Source organism: Porites lutea, chromosome 3 (assembly GCF_958299795.1).
Source record: "Porites lutea chromosome 3, jaPorLute2.1, whole genome shotgun sequence".
NCBI classification, from domain to species: domain Eukaryota; kingdom Metazoa; phylum Cnidaria; class Anthozoa; order Scleractinia; family Poritidae; genus Porites; species Porites lutea.
In genome coordinates, this window is record NC_133203.1 from 27487772 (window position 1) to 27512283 (window position 24512).

At 38.8% G+C, this 24512-nt stretch overlaps 1 protein-coding gene across 1 annotated transcript; it reads right to left on the reverse strand.

Moving 5' to 3' along the window:
- Positions 1-2377: 2377 nt before the first annotated feature.
- On the reverse strand, positions 2378-23641 carry LOC140930841 (sterol O-acyltransferase 1-like). Its single transcript, XM_073380553.1, has 14 exons — positions 23584-23641; positions 23435-23505; positions 22842-22960; positions 19919-19969; positions 17300-17407; positions 16118-16388; positions 15056-15131; positions 12910-13078; positions 10843-10980; positions 9757-9892; positions 8860-8958; positions 6144-6273; positions 5247-5398; positions 2378-4552 (listed from the first exon to the last, which is right to left on the reverse strand). The coding sequence occupies exons 1-14, from the start codon at positions 23627-23629 to the stop codon at positions 4466-4468; spliced, it is 1653 nt and encodes a 550-aa protein (XP_073236654.1). The 5' UTR covers positions 23630-23641; the 3' UTR covers positions 2378-4465.
- Positions 23642-24512: the final 871 nt, after the last annotated feature.

A 24512-nucleotide genomic window follows, 5' to 3' on the forward strand; every position in this document is an offset into this window, starting at 1 on the left:
TCCGCTTTAGCCCGATCTTATTGAAGTTTTTTGCCAGCTGTTTTCTCTGTGTTTCCTGTAATTCCGCTTCGCCACTTTCCTCCAACGCGATGATTATATCCAATAGATTTTCTAGTTCCGTTGGCTCATCGGGAGTTATACCAGTTGCTTTTTCCTCCGCTAGAAGTTTCTTCTTATGCTTGTAAACAAGGATTCCCACGTGGTCTCGGACTGATCGCTTATCAACCCTGAATTTCGGCACATTGCATTTGTTCAAGGTGTCCGCTATTTTTTCCCACATACTGCTTCTTTGTGTTGACCCTTTCTTAGTTGTGTAGGGATTTACATTGACGACTTCTCTGCATAGAATGGCTTCATGATCATGTGTCCAAAACATTACTGAACTAAAGGGAAGCATAAAAACACACGCAGTTTAATAAAATTAAATTAAATAATACAGATTAAAATTGGCTTTTAGCGGCAGATGAACGCAATAAATCGAGAACTGCAACGGTACAAGAGAAGAGAAGAGAATCCAGAAGACTCCTGCGTTCACTATTTGCAGTTTTAGCTCGTGACTTACTTGCAAGCCTTGCTCGAAATCGAATTCGAAGGCGCTGCCATTTTATAAGCTTCGTACACCTGAAAGAAATTTGAAAATAATCAAAATCCTTTCATCTCTGCGATCTAAAATGTCGCCAGAAATTACGTCCAATGATTGTAGAGTGCTGATTTTACATGTTTAGAGGAATATATCATCATTTAATTTAAGCACAGGAACAAATATACTCACGTTTTGTACAGAACGTCAAACTCGCAAAATCCACGTTCTCGACGCGACTTGGTGACACCAGGACGACGGCGTGAGCATGCGCAACATGTCTCCTCTTTGGAAATTTACTTCCGGTCGCGTCTTACAGACGTCGCGTCTCGGATCTTAAAGTCCCTAATATCCCTGAGGAAAAATGGGGACTACACGTAGTCTAAAAAATGGGGAGCTTAAGGTGACTCGACCCAGTTTTTTTTTTGGGGGGGAGGGGGGGTACCATCCTACTTTGAAGCTCTCTGGTATCCCCACCTTTACTTTAATCGTAAGTCTAACACATAGGACGGATAACATATAGATCAATCTACAATATAACATAAAATTTTTGGCGAGCGGAGTAAATGTCACGTGGTTATAATGCCACGCCCCTTTGAGGTCTGAGTCGAAAATCTGCTGTTGCCGGCATTTTTTCGTGAAAATCTCTCGGCTACACATAGTGCGCATTAGTGCTTTACGCTGAACAGAGTTTCACCAAAATCGCAAAGACCCATTTCGAGAAATTCAGCGGTTTCCAAATTTAGGTCACAATTTATGCGAAAATGATAAGCAAACTTTACACGATTATATCTAATAAACTATGAGATTCATCCCTTTATTTTGGACATCGTTATAACAGATGGGTCCTTCCAAGTCAGCAAAACGCTTTAGGGCCTTGTAAATGCGCGCGATTTCGAGCAAAGCAAACATATAGAAATTATAGTTTTCGCTATTTGTTGACGTTTGTCAGCGTTTAAGAGTCCTTCTCACGAAAAAAGCATTTTCTTAAAAATTCGTAGTTTTTTTTCCTTCAAATTTTTTCCGGGCCACAATTGATTAACTAACTACCCGGACTCTGAATTTCATGGTCATTGAAAAACTGTGACATTGTCTTCTATAAGCCCAAACTTGAGTAAACATTGAAGATTTTTAGCGTTTTTGCTGAGTTTGTGCTTTGGTAGTTGTCTATTGTTTCTAGTCTGTCATTATACAGCATTCTTGTTCAACACGCGTGCAATGACCACGCTTGGCTGACTTCCGAATGCTGACCGAGATTAAGCAAAGGCACGTCAACTTGAAGTGAGGCTTATCCCTTTTTAATATGTCTTGAAACTACCTAATATTTAGTATTGATAAATGAATTTACCCTTCTATAAGCGATCTTCCCAAACATTTGGGCAAACCACTGCGCAAGAATGTAAAAAGTCCCCTTCAGGTTGACGTGCAACGCTCAAAACGTGTTTTCTTTAGGATATAACTCACCAGCTTCCTATTTACCCTCGCTTTGAAACTGAGGCCTCATGTACAACTTGAAAATGGCCAAATTCGTGGATAAGACTTAATCCGGTGTAATCGTCATAGACGTCATTTGGCGGGGAAACCAGTGGTAGCGTCGCCAAATGTTGGCTGTTTTCTCAGGCTACATGATTGTAGGTTTCTTATTTTTCCTAGAGGAGGTCAACTCAAGGTACGTTCACACCCTCACTTAGGCACTCCATGTTCTCAGCAGCCTCTCCCCCTCGAGAGGTACGGCACCTCAACCGACACACCGTCACAATGAATCCTTCTTTAAGGAAAAAAAAAGTTAAAATGGTATTCCATCAAGAGAATATTTTAATAACTAAAAGTAAACACTCAAGTACAGATAAACTGTTCTTAATTTTAACTTGCTCTCTCGATTCAAGTGAGCTAAAAATATGGATATTAAATAAACGTGTCTATTACCATTTGGGTGATTTAAAATTACAAGGTTAAAATCCCGGGGGAGTACCCCTGGTAATAGGCTTTCATAAATGGGGATGTACCGTACCGCAGAATGGGGGCGCATTTTGACTGTATCAGTGGAGTTGCATTTCCAGGACAGTTTTAAAAGATTGGGGTCGCACACTTATTGGAATTTTCAGGGTAAGATAATTCTGGTGAGTAGCGATTTAAAACTGGGAAGATTCGCGATTAAAATGTAACAGCCAGTGAATACGTTGAAAAGGTCAAAATTACATTTGCCCAAAAGGTACTGAGACGGGGTCTGCAATTGACCACTGAATAGACTAAAATGGTGTGCAAAAATAGACTCAAGTACTCCCGGGGAGTTAAATTCACCTCAACAATTTCTCTTATAGATTGCACCATTAAATACACTTTTTTGTAATATATATTTATAATTTAACCTCAACTGAGCTAGAACGGAATAACCATGTAAAATCCACCCAAAACACAAGCTAAGCTACACAACTTTCTCATGATCCTGAAATTTCATTAATCAGTCAAATTATGTATGTGTAATGAAATACTGACGAGTGAAGTTAGGAAATAATTTCAATAGGCCATTTTACAGTTGTGCGCTCGGTTTCCTCCCCTTGGCATAGAAGCGAGGTTGGAGGTCACCTAGTTTTTTTTTTTAAAAAAAGCTTCCTTCTTCCTTCGAACGTAGGACGCGTCGGACCAATCAAATAAATTACACCAAAACGTAATTGAAGCCGGCCAGTAATAAGTTTTCTCCCGAACGAGGCTAAATATACATTATCAGACAAACTTTTAATTTATTAGTTTAGTTCGTCGCATGTGAAGATCGACGTTGGTCCCGTAGACGATCTTCAGACGTTCTACTAAATTCGCTAAGTTTGGTGCGTCTCATGAAAAGTTCGACATTTGGCCTAGGCCTTATTCTCATGCCAACAAGCCCCTGAACAAGATCATTTACACGTGACCACAGGAGGATTTGTGAGAAAACAAGGTCACTTCCAGCCTGGGCGGTGGGCAAACAACGGTAAAATGGCCTACTCATTTTTGTGAAAAATTTTCAACATTTCCCTCACGTTTAATATGATAACAAATTGCGAATCACTGTTTATAGGTAAGATCTGAGGAAATGTACGAATCGTCCGAGACCGATTAACATGACACTTTAAATTTTAGTTAAAGAAGATCAACTGCATCAGAGTCGCCATATTGGATTAGGAAAACGGAATGAGACTGTAGACGAGACTCGGCTCCACAACCGCGGTCAAACGTCTGATGCGTCTTTTGTTTCATTAGTGTGATTCCATTTGCCCTTAAATGAAAACATGGGCAAGGATTCGTAGTATAATTAGTTGACGTACCTATCTTTGTATCTTTCTTAAAATAATTAGCTTCTTTCCGTTAGAAATGTAGCCTGCTTGTGAGAGTCTTGTGAGCAAGCTCTCCCTTTCGAGTGGCGAGCAAAGCACGCCGAGAGAGAAAGCGCCCTCGCACTCGCGTTTCCTGTCACGCGCGGCTCTTGCGTGACTTCTCGAAACTTCCGCCAACAGGAGAGCTTGCTCGCAGGCTATTAGAAAAGCTTCGCGAACAAGTACAATTAAGTTTAAGTTGGCAAATCGCGCCGAAAGTTAAGCAATTTCGCTTTCAAAGGTTTTAGGTCTTAGTAATTTATCAGCGTATTGTTGTTATATAAATCTTTCAATTTTAGTGAGAGTAACCAACTAAGCTTTAAAGTACTTTGATTATCTTTTGCATTTTTCTCTTGTTTAATAGCGGTGAAAGACTTAGTCTGCTACAGAGCCGTTTTTAGTGTCGTCACGCAACGTGCGAGGAGCGTTACGTGACGACACTAAAAACGGCTGTGTAGCAAACTATGAAAGACTCGGCCCCCTTGAATTTAAAGATGATGTCACAAAATGAACAGACTGTCTGCCATCCTTTTTCTTAGATCTTTAGCCGTCTTCCATCTAATCCCATTCCGACGCATTCTATGCTCCAAGAACGAGGGCTCAAAAGATCCAACCAGGAATCCTGCATGAGAAGAAAATCAACCGATGAAAACTCTGAAGCAACTAGTCTCCCTCTCAGCCGCTTTTGTTTCGTCACGCAACGCTCCTCCCCAACAAGGAGGAGTGTTGCGTGACGGGACGAAAACGGCTGCGAGGGAGACTAAGAAGCAGCCAGAGACAGTTGGATAAACGGGCGATCAGGGTTAAACACATCATAGCCCTAATCTAAAATAAACAAATAAATATGTAAATAAATTCATCATGCTGTTGTTTACACATCCTTAAGGTGAAAATGAGAGAAATTTAAGAATCAACGCAATAGTCCAGTTTCGAATTAAAAATTACCGCTGAATACAAACATTAACGACACAATAGACAGAGTAATAAACAGGTCTTTTTCTCGTTGAAATTTGTGAATACATTACTTCAGATTGAGGCTAAAGCTATAAAAATACGTCTTCACTTCTTTAATTCAGCGGTCATAGCGAACACGAAAATGGACTATTCTTCTTTGGTAACAATTTCCTTTCTCCTTAACATCTATACCTGTCCAATTACTATATTCTAAATACCAATGAAATACCAGGTGAGATTTCGCGCGAAAACGTGATATCTTCGCACGTGTAAAGATTACCGTTGCCATGGTTGCATAATAAACCGCGCCTTTGGCAGCAAAAATGAATGATTTGACTACGATTAAATAAAGCTGTACTTACACCCTTCCTTGGACAGTTCTGATTGGCAAACCATTCCATGCTGTACATACACATCAGCAGACCATTGCCGACAATCAGTGTGATCCACATAAAGATGTTCCACGCTTGAGACACGTTCTCGTGCTTCTTTGGTTTTAGAAACACAAACGACACTGAAATAAAATATAACAACTCAATCCATCATTGACATCGTTATTGTTATACTAACCACTAATGTCATCATGATCATTCACAATCATCATCATCATCATCATCGTTATCACCAACAATAACACCTACACTACTGAACCTAAGTAGCAGGAGCTTGAAAGTAATGAGGGGCCATGAAAGAACAAGTCATGTGAGGGAGACACGAGAGGGAGGAGAGACACGCTTGTCTTACGTCGCGTGTCGGAACCCCAGTAGCCTACATAGCAGGCGCTTGAAAGGAAACATGGGTTCATGAAAGAACGAGGCACGCGATGGACACACGAGAGGGTAGAGAGACGCGTGTTACCTCGCGTATCTTTTGATTAATCACTGTTGTCATCATTATCATCACCAACAACAAGACCACCACTACTATGCGTAGGAAGGGCTTGAAAGTAATAAGAGGTTTCTATCAATATTTTAATCACTACTGTCATCATTATCATAATCAACAACTACAAGGACCATTACTAGCAGGCACAGCAAGCGCTTGAAATTGATATCGGTGCATGAAAGAACAAGGCACGCGATGGAGACAAGAGGGGGGAGAGACAGGCTTGCCCCCCTCCAGTGTCACGTTCTTTCTCTCCCCCACTATGCAAGCTGCACCATCACCACCACTACCACTATCATCATCGTCAATATCACAATGATAGAAAATTACTAGTTTACATTTGAATGAAATAAAGACGACGCCTATGTACTTACAACCAAATGCACCAAACATAATGAGAAGAATGGGATAGAAGAAGCGGAACGCGAAGAGTAGAACGTATTCGTGAACAATGGCGGACAAGATGAACACGGAAACTGTCGCCACTTGGCGGTTCTTAATAATCTGAAAAAAAAAAGTATAATAAGCGGCACAGTTATAAATTGACTTTGGGCCTAGGCTTGGTTTGCGCCGCTCTCTGTCTGACCCCCCCCCCCCCCCCCCCCACGCCCCCTATTCCTATTAGAAAGTCAAATGGTTCGATACCTTTTATTACTTTTTTTCATTTCCTTAGCCGATCTGGGTACAATCTGCAATCGGTCCTTCTCCAACACGGTCAACTTATCGATCAACGACATTTTCAACGGGAGATGAACGGGTGTATGTCAAACGCTTAAGTGGCTACCGGTTGATCAACTATTCAAGCTCAATAAACTCGGCCTTTTAAAGAAAGTTATTGACGGTAGGGCACCGGAATACTTAATTGCAACCTTGGACTCACTTCGGTTTGAACACAAGTACTCTACCAGAACAAAAACATTATACCGCTTACCGAAACCCAGCTGAAACAATGAACAGAACATTCTTTTATTCCACTATTAAAGAACCAAATGCTCTTAACTTAGAACCATCCACCTCCTTTAGCCTAATGAAGGCAACACTGACTAATACCGTCGCCTCAAACTATACGGTGGACAATTTTGAAGTTATAAAGTTATTCTGATTTTTAAAACTCCGTGCTTTTTTTTCATTGTAGATTGGATTCCCCTTTTTACCAATGTATTCACTTCCGTTTTTACATCTCTCAATTTTTTAAATCTCTAGAATTTTTAAGAACTTTTTATTATAATCGCTATTTGTAAATAGGCTTTTTATCATGATTGTTGTAATTTTATTGTTATCAAGTTTGTCTTTAGAGGGCCACTAGGGAGGGAGAATACTTGTTTAGAATTTTTAAGATCCTTTATTATAATTACTATTTGTAAAAAGGCTTTTTATCATGACTGTTGTAATTTATTATTATCAATTTTGTTTTTAGAGGGCCACTAGGGAGAATACTTTTTATAGTAATTGGTGTCACCCTCTTAAAATAAAGGTTATTATTAGCCCTAGTTTAGTCCGAAAATAACCAACTGACTGTTCCAATGACTGACTGATTGATTATTTGTGGATCATAACCAACAACGGAAAAGTTAAAGACTTGACAAAGCCTTAATAATAGAGAACGGTTTCCTAATACTTGCCTGTTGGGTTTACCCGAACGGTGTGGCTATTTAACAATTATTCCTTGAGCCCGAATGGGCTCTGAGTCAATAGGGAGTTTAAGATACGCCAACTACGGTTAAACATGGTACTGCGCATGATCAAAACCACGTGATTGTTCATTTTTCCCACGTAGTCCTGCGGCTACGGTGAGTTGTTGAGCTGTTTCGCGTAGTCGGGACTACCGAGAACATTTTGCTTGTATTTTGCCGTCTCGTTAATTCAAGAATCTCGTCTTTTCATAAAAAAGTTTTCAATTGACCTGCTTTAAGTGAGAGGGAAGCGAAATATGTAAGTTGTGTCTAATTTCTGCTCAGATTTACGCATTTAATCCACTGTTGTGACTACACTTTTAGGCTTAGCTGTTTACACGCAGAATTCAGATTGACGGCCGAGGAGAAGAGAAATCATGCAGGTAATTTACTTTCTCTTCGCACTTGAAAAGTTTCAATGTTTGTTCGAACTGATTAGTGTGTCTTTCTACTTGTGTAACCTTTGTTTATGCGTGTTTTTGTATCGCATTTGCTGAATGAAAATGATGGATGTAAACATCTTCGAGATAATCGAAACTCGGCATTTGAATACTTCAAACTACATGAGATCAGTATTCGGAGAAGTCCATCTTCTGAATCTAATAAATGAGCTATTACTATTTCTGTCTATTTCATTAATATTTGACATAAGTATTCATGGGCTAAAAAAATAAAACCTGTGTAACCAAAACTTTGTTCACCAATTTCACTCGACGTAATTGCTTCCTTCAAGTATGGAAGAATTTGTTCATTGTTCTAAAGATAAGATCACATGGAAAACTGACTTGCATTTTTGTGAACTGTGATAAACACAAGAAAATCTTTGCGTGTTGTTTCCCTCTCCGCCTCTTCTCTCGTAGTCTACTGTCGGTAGTGCAATCTTAACGTTCTGTATTTGCACGACTCAACCCAGTGCTACAAACAAAGGACAACGCTCGTCCAGCCGTAGTTCGTAGTCCGTAGTCTCCGTATCTTAAACTCCCTAATGGCCCATGAGGCCGAAGGCCGAATGAGCTATTGACTCAGAGCCCATGAGGGCGAGAGGAATAGTTGTTTTAGTAAAATCCAACTAGTTGGTCAAAAATATCGAGACAAAAAAACTTTAGCTAGTTAAAGCTAGACTTTAATCCTTTTTTTGCCACCAAAAAGCCGGCGCTTTTCGCTACTAGTGGGCTATGACATATAGCCTAGTAGTAGCTCAACCAATCAGAACGCAGCATTGATAATAGACCACTAGTTGGATTTTACTAATAAATGCTAGCGTGGGCTATCCCTAGCATAACCTAAGCTTTCTCTACCCCAACTCAAAAGTCCCTAGTCAAGTGACCAGAGTAACCTCACAGAAAAAATTAAATGCAAAATGGGGTGTTGTGGGTGGGGTCAACTCCATATAATAGATAAATAAAAAAAATCCTACCCGATAGAGGTCCTTGTAGATGTAAGCATACAGCCAGTCATGTACTACTACATTCCATGTACGGTAGTAATCAGCATAAGAATTTGAATTCCACCAATCCTGTAACGAGACAAGAGGACAATACAGTAAATCACCATTTTTGGAATTGCACACGTGTTAGGCATCCTCCTGATGAACAGTTACGACATTCAGACATTTCCTATAGCGGTAATTATTGACAGTCTGTCCCCATTGGAACCTTCATTGCAGGTATCCACAGACACCCTGGTTCCACTTCATAGTGAAAAGACCTGCTAAGAGGGGATGGGCTCCCTCCCTACCAAATCCCACAGCTTATGAAAGGTAGAGCAGAGGTCATCGCCAGAAATTGTTACGTCTCTAGTGTCCGTTTTTAGCCTGTCCCCAGTCCTTCTTATTTTTTTTTCTTTAGAGAGCCTGCGAGCCCCCGAGCCTGCAAAGCTGCGCCTTGGGAAACTAGAAACTAGACTGTCTAACCATTTGGAGATGTCAGAGCAAAAAGAACACCTTGTGGTGTAGGTACACGAGGGAGATGGGAACGAGTAACCTTTCTTCCTCCTTCATTTTCGCATCGTTCAAGTTCTCGCGCGATGGGAAAGCGAGGGAAGAGGGAACACGTTATATTTCTTCTTCCTTTTGCACATTCTTCGAGTTCTCGCACGAAGTGCGCGCGAGGCAAAAGGGAACGCGTCATCTTTCTTACTCCTTCTTTTCTGCATCCTTCGTGTTTTCACGCGATGGGCTTGCGTGGGAAGAGGGAACGCGTTACCTCTCCTTCGCGTTCCATTGCGCCCTAATTCACTTTCTTCCATTTTCTTTTGAAGGCCTTCCACACAAACCAGGAGGGGAGGGAAGGGGGAGGAATGTATGCCAACAAACCTTGTAAAACATTCGGTCAGCAAAGCGGGTCATCTCTGCAAAGGCGTTTAACCACGAATGAAGTATAGCGAAGAAGCCAAGCACAAGAACCACTGTTCCAGGGAGCATACAGTTGAATACACAAAGTGTGAAATGCCTAAAAAGAAAGACATATATTTAAAAAATCATTAGTTTCTGTATTAATAAGTCGTGGGGTACAAAATAAAAATCATTCTCAGAAAATGCTTAATGGCTATGGCACAAGGGTATAGTTGTTTTAAAAGATCAAATCTCTGCTAATGTCATTATTTGGTGCCTGTATCAACACACAAAATGCTCCTGTAGAGATGTGAAGAAGATAAAAAACAAATTTCTCTGGGGAGTACTAACCAATGATTTGTGTCGTATAGCATTGAAACTCGAAAAAGCCAAACTTTTTCATTTTTTTTAAGTTTCAATCCATGTCTGTCAGCTTCCATTCTTGCCATCTGTTGCAACAGACGACTGGAAACAGTTTTAATGCCTATATGATTATAGCGAGGCTCCCACGCGCGTGAATGGCGCGTGGGACAGAGCTCCATACTCATAGAATATGGTCAGCCTCTTTTCGTTTGGTTGTCACGTGATTGACCGAGCGTAGGCGTCCACAGATTGTACGGGTGGGGTAGGGGAGACTATCAACAGGAAGGGAGGGGTGTGTCAGGTGTGTCTTGGCAAATCCACATCTTTTATATTGGACCTTCACGATATGGTCAATGACAGCTGTCAAAACAAGATAGCCACTGACCAGTATCACATGACCATATCGCGGGTTCTTGTGTCAAATTGTGGAATACAAGTTTATTGTTTGATTTAAATAATAAATTTATTAAAGAGAGCCTCGTTTTTAGACCTGGCTAAATCTATATATTAGTCTTCAATAACAAGACTGGACATCAATTTTTGGTGACAAAGCGGATCAAAATGTAGAACTCTTTCAGTTTATCCTTGAAACTCGTACTTCACCAAGGGTATTCGAATTCGCAGGCGCTTACACACTTCAGTTCATCCTTATGAGTTGTTGTTGAGCTGTTAATGAGCTTTCGAACATTACGTAAATGTACTCACTTAAAGCTCCAGTTAGACTTCCCAATATCTCTGAAGACCGGAACGCAGAACCGAGCGAACACATAATAAGTATTGAAGATGCAGGCCAAAGTTTGAAATGCATTAGACACCACATAATTCCATCTGATGTAAGGAGTCCTGAAATAGCAAACAGAATAATGTGCCAAATAAGTCTTAAGATTAGTTCAAAGATGTCGTTTATATAACGTAAAATTCCGAAAATAATTCCCGGGGCTTATATTTTTCAAAGGCCCTTTTTGAGGGGCTTATTTTTGGAGGGGCTTATATTCGGAGGGGCTTATCTTTGGAGGGAAATTTGCGTTTCAAAATCGATTGGGCTAGCCTTGTACTTGGAAGTAAATTGACCGTTTTTGCTTTATTTTAGTTTGTATTTGACGGCAATTTCCAAGTACAAGCCCCTGGGGGCATATATTCGGAGGGGCGATTTAACGGAGGGTTTTTTGCGTTACGAGTTTGGGGGGCTTATACTTGGAGGGGCTCATACGTGGAGGGGCTTATTTCGGAATTTTACGGTATCTGAAAAAAGATTTAGCACTTGTAAGGCCCAAAAGGCAAACACATGCATACTAAAGATTAACCACATTATACAGACCATATGAGTTTAGTTTAGAGCTAGAAACGTGGATAAATACACCTAACAAAATTTCCTTCAAACCGATAGTTACATACATTTTGAGAAAATTATGCAGATGTATGGCCCAATCAAGTGAGGGAGATTAGAGGAATTTTACTAAGTGGTCGATAAACAATTAACACACATTCACAATGACTTTCAAACCGTTTTGTGGACTATTGGTGCTGCACGCCATTGAGCTACAGTTTCCAAAAATTTTAATGGAAACATATAAAATGGCATCCTTTCGTGGTCAATTTCTGACCTGTCAATCTCTATCGTCCATTTCCAGTAATTCGTCTTAGAGGAAACCACAATTCCAATTAAAAAAACAAACTGATTTGTTTTGGCCCAGCGTAATGTCTTGCTTTAACCAAACAATGTTCCGATCTCCTTGCTCAGTTTCACTGGTCTCTTATCGGTCAATAAAGTGTACCAAATCAGTGGATGCCAATTTCGTGCACTTTGATTGGCTCCGGTAACTCGCAATATCCTTAGCTATTCTCCGCTTTCGGAAGGGAGTCAATATGGCGTCCCGTTTCATGGCAGTTTCGAAAGACTACATTCTAGCGTCAAATGAAGTGGCTGTACCAACAAATACCAAGAAAGCAAAGGAATTTGGATTGTTGAGATTTACAGGTAAGTAGAAAATTTTTATCCTATTTACCTTACAATGCACTGGACAAGTACCCAAAACACTGTCCATTAAAACGTAAACCGCTCTTATTAAGTGACGTCTTTCATTCAAGAATAGTCTGTTCACAGACCCTCTACTTTCTCTTAAGAGATGGTCAAGCACGCTTATAAAAATATCGACCGCAAGCGCTAGGGGGTGGGGGTGAGGAAAGGAGCGCTCCGCGGGTTCAGAACGTACGTGGACACGTAGGTTGGCTAATTCAAGAAAGTGACTTAATCATTTTTTCTCCAAAAGATTTGTCAAATACTTCACTGTGAAACAACTATCGCCCTCACGGTCGGTGCATAGCGCTAGATATATACCTTGACTCTTCATATCTTGGTATTTAGTAAAATCCAACTAGTGGTCTATTATCAATGCTGCGCTCTGATTGGTTGAGCTACTACTAGCCTATATGTTACAGCCCACTAGTAGCGAAAAGCGCGGGCTTTTTGGCGGCAAAAAAGGATTAAAGTCTAGTTTTAACTAGCTAAAAGTTTTTTATTCTCGACATCTTTGACCAATTAGTTGGATTTTACTAAAACAATTATTCCTCTCGCCCTCATGGCCTCTGAGTCAATAGCCCATTCAGCCTTCGGCCTCATGGGCTATTGACTCAGAGCCCATTCGGGCTCGAGGAATAATTGTTTAATATCCACCACTATTGATTACCTCCCCTTTGGGTATAATATCATATTGCATGTCATTATGCCATTGTATCATATTTACTACTGTTATCTTAACAACAAAGTCTTACATTGGGTACTGATCTCTGTAGACAAGCGTTGGACAGAATAAGAAGTACAAGTACTGGCCAAACTCTGGCAATAGCTGGTTCGCTTCTTTATCCTGAGTCTCACTAGTTGTTGTATCTTCATCGCCGTTGCCCTGATTAACTTGATCAGAATCCTCAACACGAGTCGAAACTGTAGACACAACCAAACGTTTTCTATATTTTTTCTTGTTTAAAATTTTAATACAGTCAAACCTCCGTAAGGTGATGTTACACGAGACGATTCGCAACGACGATTTTTAAGCGCAACACAGCATGGCAACATTGTTGCGATATTGTTTCGAATGGTTACAACATTGTTCCAGCATGGTAACGCTGTGTTGCGCTAAAAATCGTCGTTGCGAATCGTCCCGTCTAACATCACTTGTAAGCGACCACTCAACGGGGGGTGGGCGCTCACGAGAATCGAACCATATGGGTCTCATTCTAGAAGTGGACGGAATACATATACATTTTTGAAGAGAATTCGTTACATGTGATATCGAAGTTACGATATGGCTTGTGTAGTCTCCTTTTCTCACAAATAGTACATCGCACTCGTTTAGAAGTGAAGAAAAAGCAATTAACAGAAGGAATCAAACAATTTCTTCAGTGGTCGCTTACAGGAATAAGGACAATTGAAAATTCTTAAGCTTTCATCCACATAAGTGGTCGTAATCACTTTAATTCGAAAGGTGGTTTCCATTGTAGTAACTTCACTATGAAGATTTCGGAGTTTTGGATACATGTAGCTGACCGCTTATGGGAGCTGGTTGATTGTATGTCTTACACTTTCCGAATGTCCGCCAAAGCAAAGCGCGCATTTACTCGGTTATGACCTGGGGTACGGGTCGTTTCGATAAGAAGTCGTTTCGATACAAGTTTACTCGGTGGAGGAGTAAAAAGTTCCAATTACTTGGCTTAAAGAACGAAGAGCATTCACTCAAAATGTTTTTCTTGTTCACACGCAAACTTTACTTGAAGTCAAGCAAATTTTCGTGCAATTTCACTGCTTGAGCTCGTATCAAAACGACTTGTTTCGAAACGACTTTGAATCGAAACGGCCGTTTTCCATGAGATGAGGTTACTCACAATATTATTTTTTGTAGTGAAAAGCGTAAAAATGGTAGCGAGAGTTCTATACAAACTAGTCCAGTTTGCTTCATATTATTTCATTGTTTACACGAACCACTAAAACTTGCATCTTTAATGGCAACTTGTCATCAGGTTAATATTAGCCTTCCTGGCCCGTATAATTTAAAGGAAGTGGGTTGGAAACAATTAAAACACAAAAAAAGGTTTAAAATGTTTAAAAAGATCAGATACAAGTTGATTAATTACAGGAATTCCAGAAATGTCTCTTCAACGTCTGAAGTAGAACTCGTTTGGCTTCTTGAGGTGTTAATCCTTTGAATATAGAGAGTTTGGTTATTTTTTTAACCCTTCACTTACAAGAGGGTGTAAATGGGACTGTCTCGCGTATAACAACAATTGTTGCTGTCATAACCATATAAAAGAAGATATTACGCCTTGCGGAGATAAAACATTTCTCTTCGAGTATTGAAATTTGATATCTCATGACCGACTGGTTTTAGCCTGCAAGCAAGCTCTCTGGGGCGCTCTAGCAGCGGGGCGGGAAAAGGAAGGAGAGCTTGCAACTACGTCTCTGGAATTTAAATATCTGAATCGAAAAAGTCGATGCGAAATGCTGATTGGCGTAGATGACATAAGTAATGACGTCATTACCCTTGGCACGTGCTTTCACGTGTTTTCCAATGTTTGTTTACATTCGTGCTCGTTTCCGCTTGGCAATGATTGGCGGAAATCTGAAAGCTCAGTCGATGGGGATCCACAGGGGAATTGGAAGTTGAATTTAAATTCCAGAGACGTAGTTGCAAGCTCTCCTCCCTTTTACAGGAAAGCGCCCCGAAGAGCTTGCTCGCAGTCTTATATAATAGCCTTCTTTTTTTCCAATTCCTCCTCCAACAAGAAGACGACAAAAGGATGCTCTGCTCACAGGATGAATATTGGCCTTAAAGAGTTAACTGTGGCCTCTTTTGAGGTATAACTCCATTGACAATCTCCTGCTAACAAAACAAATTACTTAAAAAGAAGCAAACAGTTTTCTTACCTACTTCTTTCTTGTGTGACAGAACCTTAGGGACATTTTCCCTTACAAAGGCATGAACTTTCAGCATAAAACGAACCTGGAAACCAAATTAAGGCAAAGAGAACTTACACGGCACGTCAAAGAAGTAGAATAAAAATTACACCGCAAAATGGCAAAGGTATACGTTTGAGAAGGAAATTACATGCATGGTGTTACAGTGACAATCAGAAAGATTTCACTTTTAAAATTAATGTGTTCCTCCAAAACATATCCGTACGCTCCTTAAGAGACGTTTCTTTTTTTCTGATTTTGGCCTCATTAAGAATTATCTTTTAAGTCAACACATGACGTCACGGCAGCCACACTGGTATCCAAAAAACAATGAAACGGTGGCCATGTTGGTGTCCCAAACTAGTCCTGTGGGAGTTGAACTCTTTTCTTAAGCAAACGATTTCTTTTGTTTCAATAAATTTGCATAGACGCTGGCCACATGCGTGAAAACACTCTATAGACCTGGAAATGGTATTTTTCACCTTTCGATGTGTTCGCAGATGTAGTTTGTATGTTTGAATTTTCTCATACATGACATGATGTGGATGAGATCGGAGGACAATGGATGTGTCCTCTTTACATTACAATTATGTTAACATGTTAACGGGCAAGCTCGGAAGTCAGCATAAAAGGGTGCCACTAGCAGCCACTATCAGTTCCAGCCCAGATATGAATGATATACAGTGTGTATGCAAGGTAAACCACACTTCCAGGGTAACTTCCCTTACCCTCTTCAAACACTACTGTAGGTTCTTTTATGTCCCCTTTGATTTCACCTGAATGATGAAAGAAGGATGAATGAGACAAAGCCAACAGTTTAACAAAACTGCCCAAAGGAGCACAGCCTGTGTTGCAGCCGGATATGTCTCTCGAGAACTAGATGAAGAACAGTATGGATGTAGTCCTTCTAGACCGTCTGCAACGCAGGCTAAAGAGTGGAGCTTCCATTTCAATGGCAAAAAGTACTCTAAAATGTATTTAGTCATGGGCGCTGCTGTTGTTGGCTGAAATGAAATATATACAGTTAATTACCTGTTCTGCAAGTATGATAATAGAAGATGCAGGAGGTAGGTTATGTTGACAGACTTCCTGAACTGGGAATATGGCAAACACAATCAAGTAAGTTATGTACAACATAAACCAGGCCATATCTGGCAGTGGCATCCACGAATGCCTGTTTGAATGCCACGCCATAAAAATGGGAAAGGCTGACATAGCCATGACTTTCATAACAAGCCAAATGCTGACCACAGTTGAAGGCTTTCCAAACGCCCATCTTAGAATTGACAGATCAAGTGTAAGACTGAAAGAAAGCAAAAAGGGATATACCAGTCAGTTCATTAAAGACCTATAGATTCTAAGATGAGGACCGCAGGTATGAGTTTTTCTCAATACTAAATTGTGCTCACACATGAGCCAGAGTCATTTTGGCAGGAAAATGTGATAGCCATTGTCATTCTACAACAAGTTTTAGTGAGAGTGTCGTAGTGGTGAAAATAACTTCTATATTAGAAGTTTTGTCATTTTGCGACCAAGAGAGGGTTTAACCTCTTCCAGTAAGATAAGAGTGCTAACTTTTCTGGTGAAAAAAGTACAATTAAGCTTTCTGGGGTGTCTATTTTTTGATAATACAAGTATATGCAAAAAAATTTAAATCAAATCTCGTACTCAACTACAATCATTCTCGTCCTCAAATTTGAACATAAATTTCAAACATCTTAACAACAATTAAATCCACATATTTAATTAACACAATATTTTTTTTTTTTTACTGTTGGTGAATAATGGCCTCATAAATGTCTACCTCAATTTAAAAGTTAAAGAATCATATTGCCAAAAACGTGTACTTAAAATAAAAATAATAATAATAATAATAATAATAATAATGTAATAAATAATATTTTAAGAGGAGGCCTCAAATCACCTAAAGGGGGTTTTCTGGAGGGTCCTCCAAAATTAAGATAAAAAATAATACATTAAAATAAAACTAAGATACGGCTAAAAACTAAGGTTTAAAACTAGGACTAAGATTAAAAAGACCAACTAAGGTTCGAATGGCTTAACAAAAACTGTTTCAGTTTGTGTTTAAAAATCGTTTGAAAACTGTTTAAATCTAAGATAAAAATACTAAGATTCAAAACTAAGACAAAAATACTACAGGTAATTACAGTTCGAAACAGTTTAATGATACATATGTACATGTACGTTATGCACCTTCCTTTATCGATGTAGTCATAAACTACAGTGTTGATGATTAACACTATAAGCAAGGCTACAAAAATGTTGTAGATTGTCTTGATATGGTTTACTTCAAGAAGCTCCCTGGAAGGAAGGAGGGAAGAAAGAAAATCAGCCTTCATTGACAATAGTTTATTATTAAAGGATTTCAAAGCAATGTATTATTAAAAAAAATCCATACTACCCCTACTGAGGGATCTTGGTTTCAACTCTCCCCTCCCCCTTTCCCGAACATGATGCTAGTTTACATGTAGCTTCATAATTTCCTTAAAAAATTCAGCATGCAAAGAAAATTGTGTCCGATAGCCCAGGGCTGGTGAATTTTGCTATCGGAATATTAGTGAATTCTGTTATTATGAACTTGCAAAGTTTTAGGGGGCATTCAAATAACAGAAAACCAATAATAAACCTTGCTCATCAAAAATTTTTCCAGGCTAGTTAAAATGGCTCTTTGGCTAGTTAATGCTATAGCTACCATAACAGCAAGCTGTAAAACTGACCTTTATAACATAGCGCGCGTGCTTGCCCTATATAAGTCCTATTGAGCTGCTATGAACAAAATCTTTATTTACGCACGCCCGTGCGTAAATAAGATGACGTGAGCATTTTTTTTTGTCTAGCTGCAATAATTGCAGCTAGACAAAAAAAAAATGCAAATTACAGTTGTCGTCTTTTAAGCTGCAGTGCAGTTTTCCTTCTCTTTAAAACATGGAAGAAACCAGCGAAGAACTGCCCAATTTTTGTATCGGCATTGACCTTTTAGGTCCTGATCCAACAGCAGCAAAAATAAAGCCGAATTAAAAAAAAACTCGCAAGTTGCGCGTTTCGCAAATTTGTCGGAAAATTTGCCAACTGCAGCAAATTTTGGCCGAAAAACATTCACTGGGAACAGAACAGACACCAACTGGTCATCAACAACATTTAAGGGTAAAATTTCCTTTTTTATTTTTGTTTTTAAATTTGTTATGCACTTTTGTTATCTCCGGACAATCCGACTGAAGCAGGAAAATTTCTCTCGCAATAACAACACAAATTACACAAGAAGACATAAATTTATTACTCCCGAAAACAACTGCTGCCAGGTCTTCTCAAGAAGCCGTAATGACCAGCCAATGCTTGTAAATGAATATAAGTTTAAAGAAGGATGACAGTCGTCTTCGCTAAAAACATGTTTTCTGAATTTCGCCGAGCAAAACGTAAACATCTTTTCAGCAAATCCAAACCATACTCCACGACTTCTTACGAACATATTAGTATTTTAACTTTAGGTGAACTTTAAGACTCTTTTACCTTTGTTTCTGCTTAGTTTCCATTGATCGTTAACGAATAAAGAAGCAAATTTTCTTTCTCAGTTTTACAGAAAGAACATTTTCACTCAAACTAGACGATTGTGGCGTGTTCGTAATCAGCCAATAGAACCGTTTGTTATTGTGTAGCGCGTTACGAGAATTTTGCAGTTAATCAAAAAGCAAGCATTTTTGTCAGCTATGTTATAAAAGAATTTGCTCATGCTTTTTAGCTGTGCGTATATCGAGTTATGGATGCACTTGGGAAGTTTGGAGAGCACTCAAGAAGCTAGAGTTGCACTCGGCTATCGCCTCGTGCAACTCTTACGCATCTTTCGTGCTCTCCAAACTTCCCGCGTACATCCATAACTCGATATACGCACGCTAAGCATGAACAAATTCTTAATTTTTTGCACCCTGAATTTTGGCCTTTAAATGCCTAATCTCTCTCTTAGAATTTCCAATGACCCTAGATGGGTTGGATATGGATATTGTCCCAGCAGTAAACTGTTAGTTTTCAGCCTGAAAGGGGTGGGGGGGGTTACTGCCATAATTATATGGGCTATATAGGTATGTGAAGGGTATGGTTTTTAAGCAGTTTACTCTGGGATAGGGTATATAAATCATAGAGTTTGGGTCTATAATAGGGTATCATTTTTCAGGAAACTGATCAGTTGGTTGAAGATTTTGTCTAGACTAGGGAAACAGCTACTCTAGGATAGGGGGGATTGGGGGAGTTTACTCTAGTACAGGGTAGTAAAATTCAGCTGAACTAGCTCTGGCATAGGTTAAGGGTTCCAGGGTCCCAGCGGCACATCCCCACCCCGAAATTCCTAAAGTACCCCCCCAGGGTTTTTCAGGTACACTGTCGGTTTGCATACACAAAGCAGCAGGCAAAGATGTCAATGGGAAACATTGCAAACCCTTTTTCAAAGAAACTATTTCATATAATGCTTTTTTTCTGTATCAGTGACTGCAGTGTTTACCATTTACAAAAAAAATGTGTTTTTGACAATGTCACACAAGAACTAAATTCATCTACTCACTAAAAAATTGAAAGTATAAACCCAAAAGAGCTGCTACATGTACGTGTAGAGCCAAAGAGGAGACTGAATGTCCAAACTTTCTTAAGCAGCAAAAGTAATAATTTTCCAAAATAACTGAACAAATCTAGCCTCTTTCATTGAATTGAATTTCTGGTTTTCTCATAAAGGGTTGTATGGAATAAGTAGCCAAGAGAGTCTTGATTTAACACCAAAGTCTGCTTAAACTCAACCAAAGAGTGAACGATACATACTATGCTACTTACGTCAGTAGAGACTGCCGTGGAACAAACACCCTACTTCCATTTAATTTGTCTCTGCAATAAGAAAAACCAGTGAATAAATGAATTAATATTTAAAAATGACAGTATGACAAGGCAAAGTTGAATTAGCCAGCTTGGCTGCACAGAGTTAACTGTAATGAAATGTATTATTTATCACTCTACACACATCTCTTTTTAATCATCTTGATACATTTTAAACCCACTTAAATATTGCATTTATTCAACCTTGAGGACCAGTGTCCATGTACATACAGTCATGTACATATACATGGTGACAGGAGATTAGCACTTTAATTAGATATTTAGGGTGCTGTAGTAGTACACACTGCCACAATAAATATATGTCAATTAAATTTATTCAATGTGTCTATGAGCCACTTGCATAATTATACACACACATTAGTTTAGATTGACCAGTGTCCTTCACAAGTTCTTCTTGGTGGTTTAAATACAAACAATATTTTTCTTGACAAGTCTGGCACACAATATTATTACAAAATACATGCAACTGAATTCAAGGGCCAAAAATTGTCCTTGACAAGTTTTACCACTAATTTTTGAACAAAGGACACTGCTTAGCCAAAAGCCTTCAAATGCTTTCCAGTGTACAATGAACACTGTATACGGGCAATTTTGTTTTTGTCTGAGAAAGCTTGCTTGTGTAGATGCAGCTTTGGATGGACATTGGGAGGATCTTTAACACTTTTTCTCAATTTACTTCTTGCCTACTTGAACATTCCACTCCAAGCTTTCTTGGTGGTTGGAAGAGTAGAAAAAAAATGTTGGCAACTAAAACTGTATTGTAGTGCCAAGCTGTAGTCAGTGTTTTAATTAGTTGGTTTTAATAATGGCCATCTTTGTAAAGGTAAAAAGAAATCGCCAAAAATGTGCATGAAATATCATTTATACTCCATTTTCTTGAGTCTATAACTCACCCCTTCCACCCTTGCAGTCTATGTATAATAATAAGCCTTGAGTTGTTGCATGTGATGCGGAATTTGACTGTAATGATTGTGATACAGGTTCAGCAGCCGTTTTGGTTATTTCTGTTTGACCCTTCATGTCATAATTTATTTTTCTGGCAACGATATATCTTATGTTTGACGAACATTTTATTAATAATAGGTTGCCAAAAGGCAACTTTGAAACAATGGTGCTACATTGTATTAAATATGTTGCAAGGTCAATACAGAACCCCTGCCTGAGCCAAATTCTTCCTTTTTCTTTCTTGTTATTGTTGGTTTTCTGGGTTCTCCTGCTGTGGTTGTGCTGTCATGCATCAATGCTTGTTAAAAGGGTAGTTTTCACGTTTGAAATTCTTGAATTAATACTTTTCTTTAGTTAGGGGTGTTTGGGGCATTGTAATTTTACAGATGAATAATTCTGACACAACGCCACAAGTTTTGGACAAAGGGTTATCATGTAGCTATTGACAAACATGTGATAGGTCTCAATAAAAATCACAACATAAAGCAAATGAGATACAAAATGTATTAGAAATAAACCTCCATATCTAAACCAAAAGACAAACTACATGTATGTTACCCTATAATGGCTCAGTGATTCAACAAGACTGTTAGGCCTTTTGGAAACTTCATGTTTTACCATTTTATGTGTGCCAAACTCAGCTGATTAAGTAAAATAATTTAAGCACAGAAGTAGTGCAACGATTGAAACGAAGTTGTGCTACTGGCTAGTATGACAAGCTTAACCATAGTGCAAAATGCCTTCATATGCCTAAAGAGGTGTATAGAACTCAATTTTAAGGTTCTAAACTAGACTTACACATTTTAACTTACACATGTTTACTTTTATTCAACTGAAAGAAATCTGACGTCTGAAACTGAGCGGTTGTATACTCAAGTCTTGCTCAACAGTCAAAAAAGCTTAGCATGGCAGTACGTAGCACCACGCCATTTCTTTGAAATATAGATAAAAACACTTTCTGTCGAAGAGATGATAGAAAACCCTACATACACACTTTCAGCAGCAAAATAGATCAAACCTGCGGTCATTTGTCATTCACTATGATAAGGACGACTACAAATATCCAATGTAAAGTGATGACTTATTTTATAATTCGCATGAAAGCTTGTATTAATATAGAACTCAAAATTAATTAAATGGCTGTTGGCTTATTTTTAAGAGTTCTGCGTTTGACAAATTTGTGCATGTATCTATTACTTTTAGAGTTCCAAAAAAATGTTCCAAATTAAGAAACCTTTGAAATAATTATTTTTGAAACAATTTTCAAACAAAAGATTCAAGGCGGTATAATAATGAACTCTTAATATTTATGAGCAGGGAATGTCGTGACATTTTCCTTGCTACAGTGTAGTCGAAAACAAACAAAAGGTAAAATGTCAATCCTGCAATAAACATTTCTAACAAATCCAAAAACATCTAGGACGGTGGAAATTTACTTTCATGAATTACAACTTGAGTAAAATAAGGCTAAGTCTTTGATAAAACTTCACAGATGGAATTCATAAGATATTACTTTAAAAGAATAACTTCGAAAAGACTTTGATCTTTGAATATTTTCTCAACACGTAAATAAGTTAGATCTATCATTACTTCGCTTTTGCGTTCATGCAAAATTTCATGCAAAACAGAGCATTTTTGCAATGCTGTGAACCATAAATAGAGCGAAACCGACGCTCTCTACGCTTGAACTGATGTTGAACGCACAAGTGAAGAGGGTAATCTAAGCTTATAAGCATTATGATCTCTCAGGAAATAAACTAAGATATTCATACGACATTCATGTGATCTCCCATTAAATTTAAAATAAGTTCATGGTGATACCAGATAAGTTCACTTCCTTGGGGCTTTGAATATCCACGTGCCTAGGATTATTGTTTACTTTACTTCAGTAAACAGAAAATACGTACTCTGAACTAACCTAGTGGGGTGGTTAGAAGGATCTGTTGTGGGTTCTAAATGGTCTACATCGTGTAAAACATCGTCTATTAACTCGTTCAGCTGGCCATCAATCTGCTCTACTAACTCCGTTCTCAGTTGCTAGAGAAAAAATAGAAAAAATTAGAAACTCAAAATTTACCGAGGTCACAGAGATTAACCTTAAATTTCAAAAACTTAGGCCAGCTTGAGCTAGCTTGAACCCAGAGACGCGTAATATTTCATTTCGAAACCTGTGCACAGTGAAGCAGCTGTTCAAAAGAAACCTCAGCAGTAAAATAAGCTTGTAACACTCTCAAATACCACGATTCGGTTGTTATGAAGTGAAAACACACTGCAGTGTATATCTCGCTCCCGCATAGAGTTTCGGTTTGATGATTTAATTTAGTAGACTTCTTAGTCCATCTTTCAAAAAAATGACGATTGCATAAATCTGTAAGACCAAGACCCGCACGGTACAAAAAAGACTACAAGATTTAAATAACTGCAAAGTTTTTTCAATCATTTCACGTAAATGTGTGCAAGATTACACGTCAAACAAAATCTTGTAGATGTAGATGTAGATGTACGTTATACCTCAGCACGCTGGCGGAGTTGATGGATTCGTGCGCGACTTATTTCGTCTTTTTTATCCAAGAAATTGACCCCTAAAAAGACAACATTACATTCATTAGTTCCTAAAATTTTAGGGAACGGGGAAATATATTTGGGAAAGTCCTAAGCACCTCCATTTCTCTCGTGAGTGACTCGTCTCCTTAAATTTGCGGCCATTGCTGATGTTGTAATCTGCTGTCTCTTTTTCCGCTTTGCAACCACCCCTTTTCATTGACCGGAAAGCCCATCACGCAACCACAAGCAAACCCCGGAAGCAGGCGGGCGGGGTTGGGGGGTGTTTGAGGGGGGGGGGGGGGGTGTTTACTTCCGAGGAATAGACTAATTGCCTGTGCCGCTGGATGGGGTCGCATTTTTTCGACTGGATTGACTATAAAGGGGGTTACATTTTTAATAGAATAATTAGAATGGGGCGCACATTTTTGGGATTCTGGGGGACAGAAAACTCAGGTAGGTAGGTATTTAAAAATATGAAGATTTTACTACATTTTACGTAGATGCATAAACAGAAAGTGACAACTTCAGTAAAAATAAAACACAAACCGCGGTAACAATTAAAAATGATGAAACAAAGCATGTTGCAAAAAAACTAGGATTTTAAAGACTTGACGTTTCGTATGTAGCAACATACATCTTCAGAAGTGACGGTTAATTGAAAAGATTGCAGTAAAATTAAAACACCTAGAAAAAGACTGGAGCCTGATAAACAGGTAAAAACAATAATTAATGACAACAAATGATAATGACATACCAGGAGCCCATAACCTGAAGAGAGCAACTCCAATACTAAGCCTATGTCACGGCGTTTTTACGGACCAGTTTAACTTGAAGTCTGCAGGAAATTAATTATTTCAATCTTAGTTAATCTTTTCAGGAAATTAATCTTAATCTTACTTTGAACTGATTTCTTAGAATTTTCGTGGCCCATGAAATCAATTTATATAGTTTCGTGGCCCAACATGGCACATATTTAATGGTATATTCATGACCCATGAAATCGAAATTATCATTTTTCTTTTTTTCACGACCCCTGAAATCTCTG

Coding starts and splice junctions, on each gene's coding strand:
- LOC140930841 (XM_073380553.1), bottom strand. CDS start 23,629: ATGGCCGCAAATTTAAGGAGACGAGTCACTCACGAGAGAAATGGAG. Junction 22,961..23,434: donor AACTCCGCCAGCGTGCTGAG/GTATAACGTACA, acceptor TTTTTTCTCTAG/CAACTGAGAACGGAGTTAGT. Junction 15,132..16,117: donor TTATCATACTTGCAGAACAG/GTAATTAACTGT, acceptor TTTGGTTTCCAG/GTTCGTTTTATGCTGAAAGT.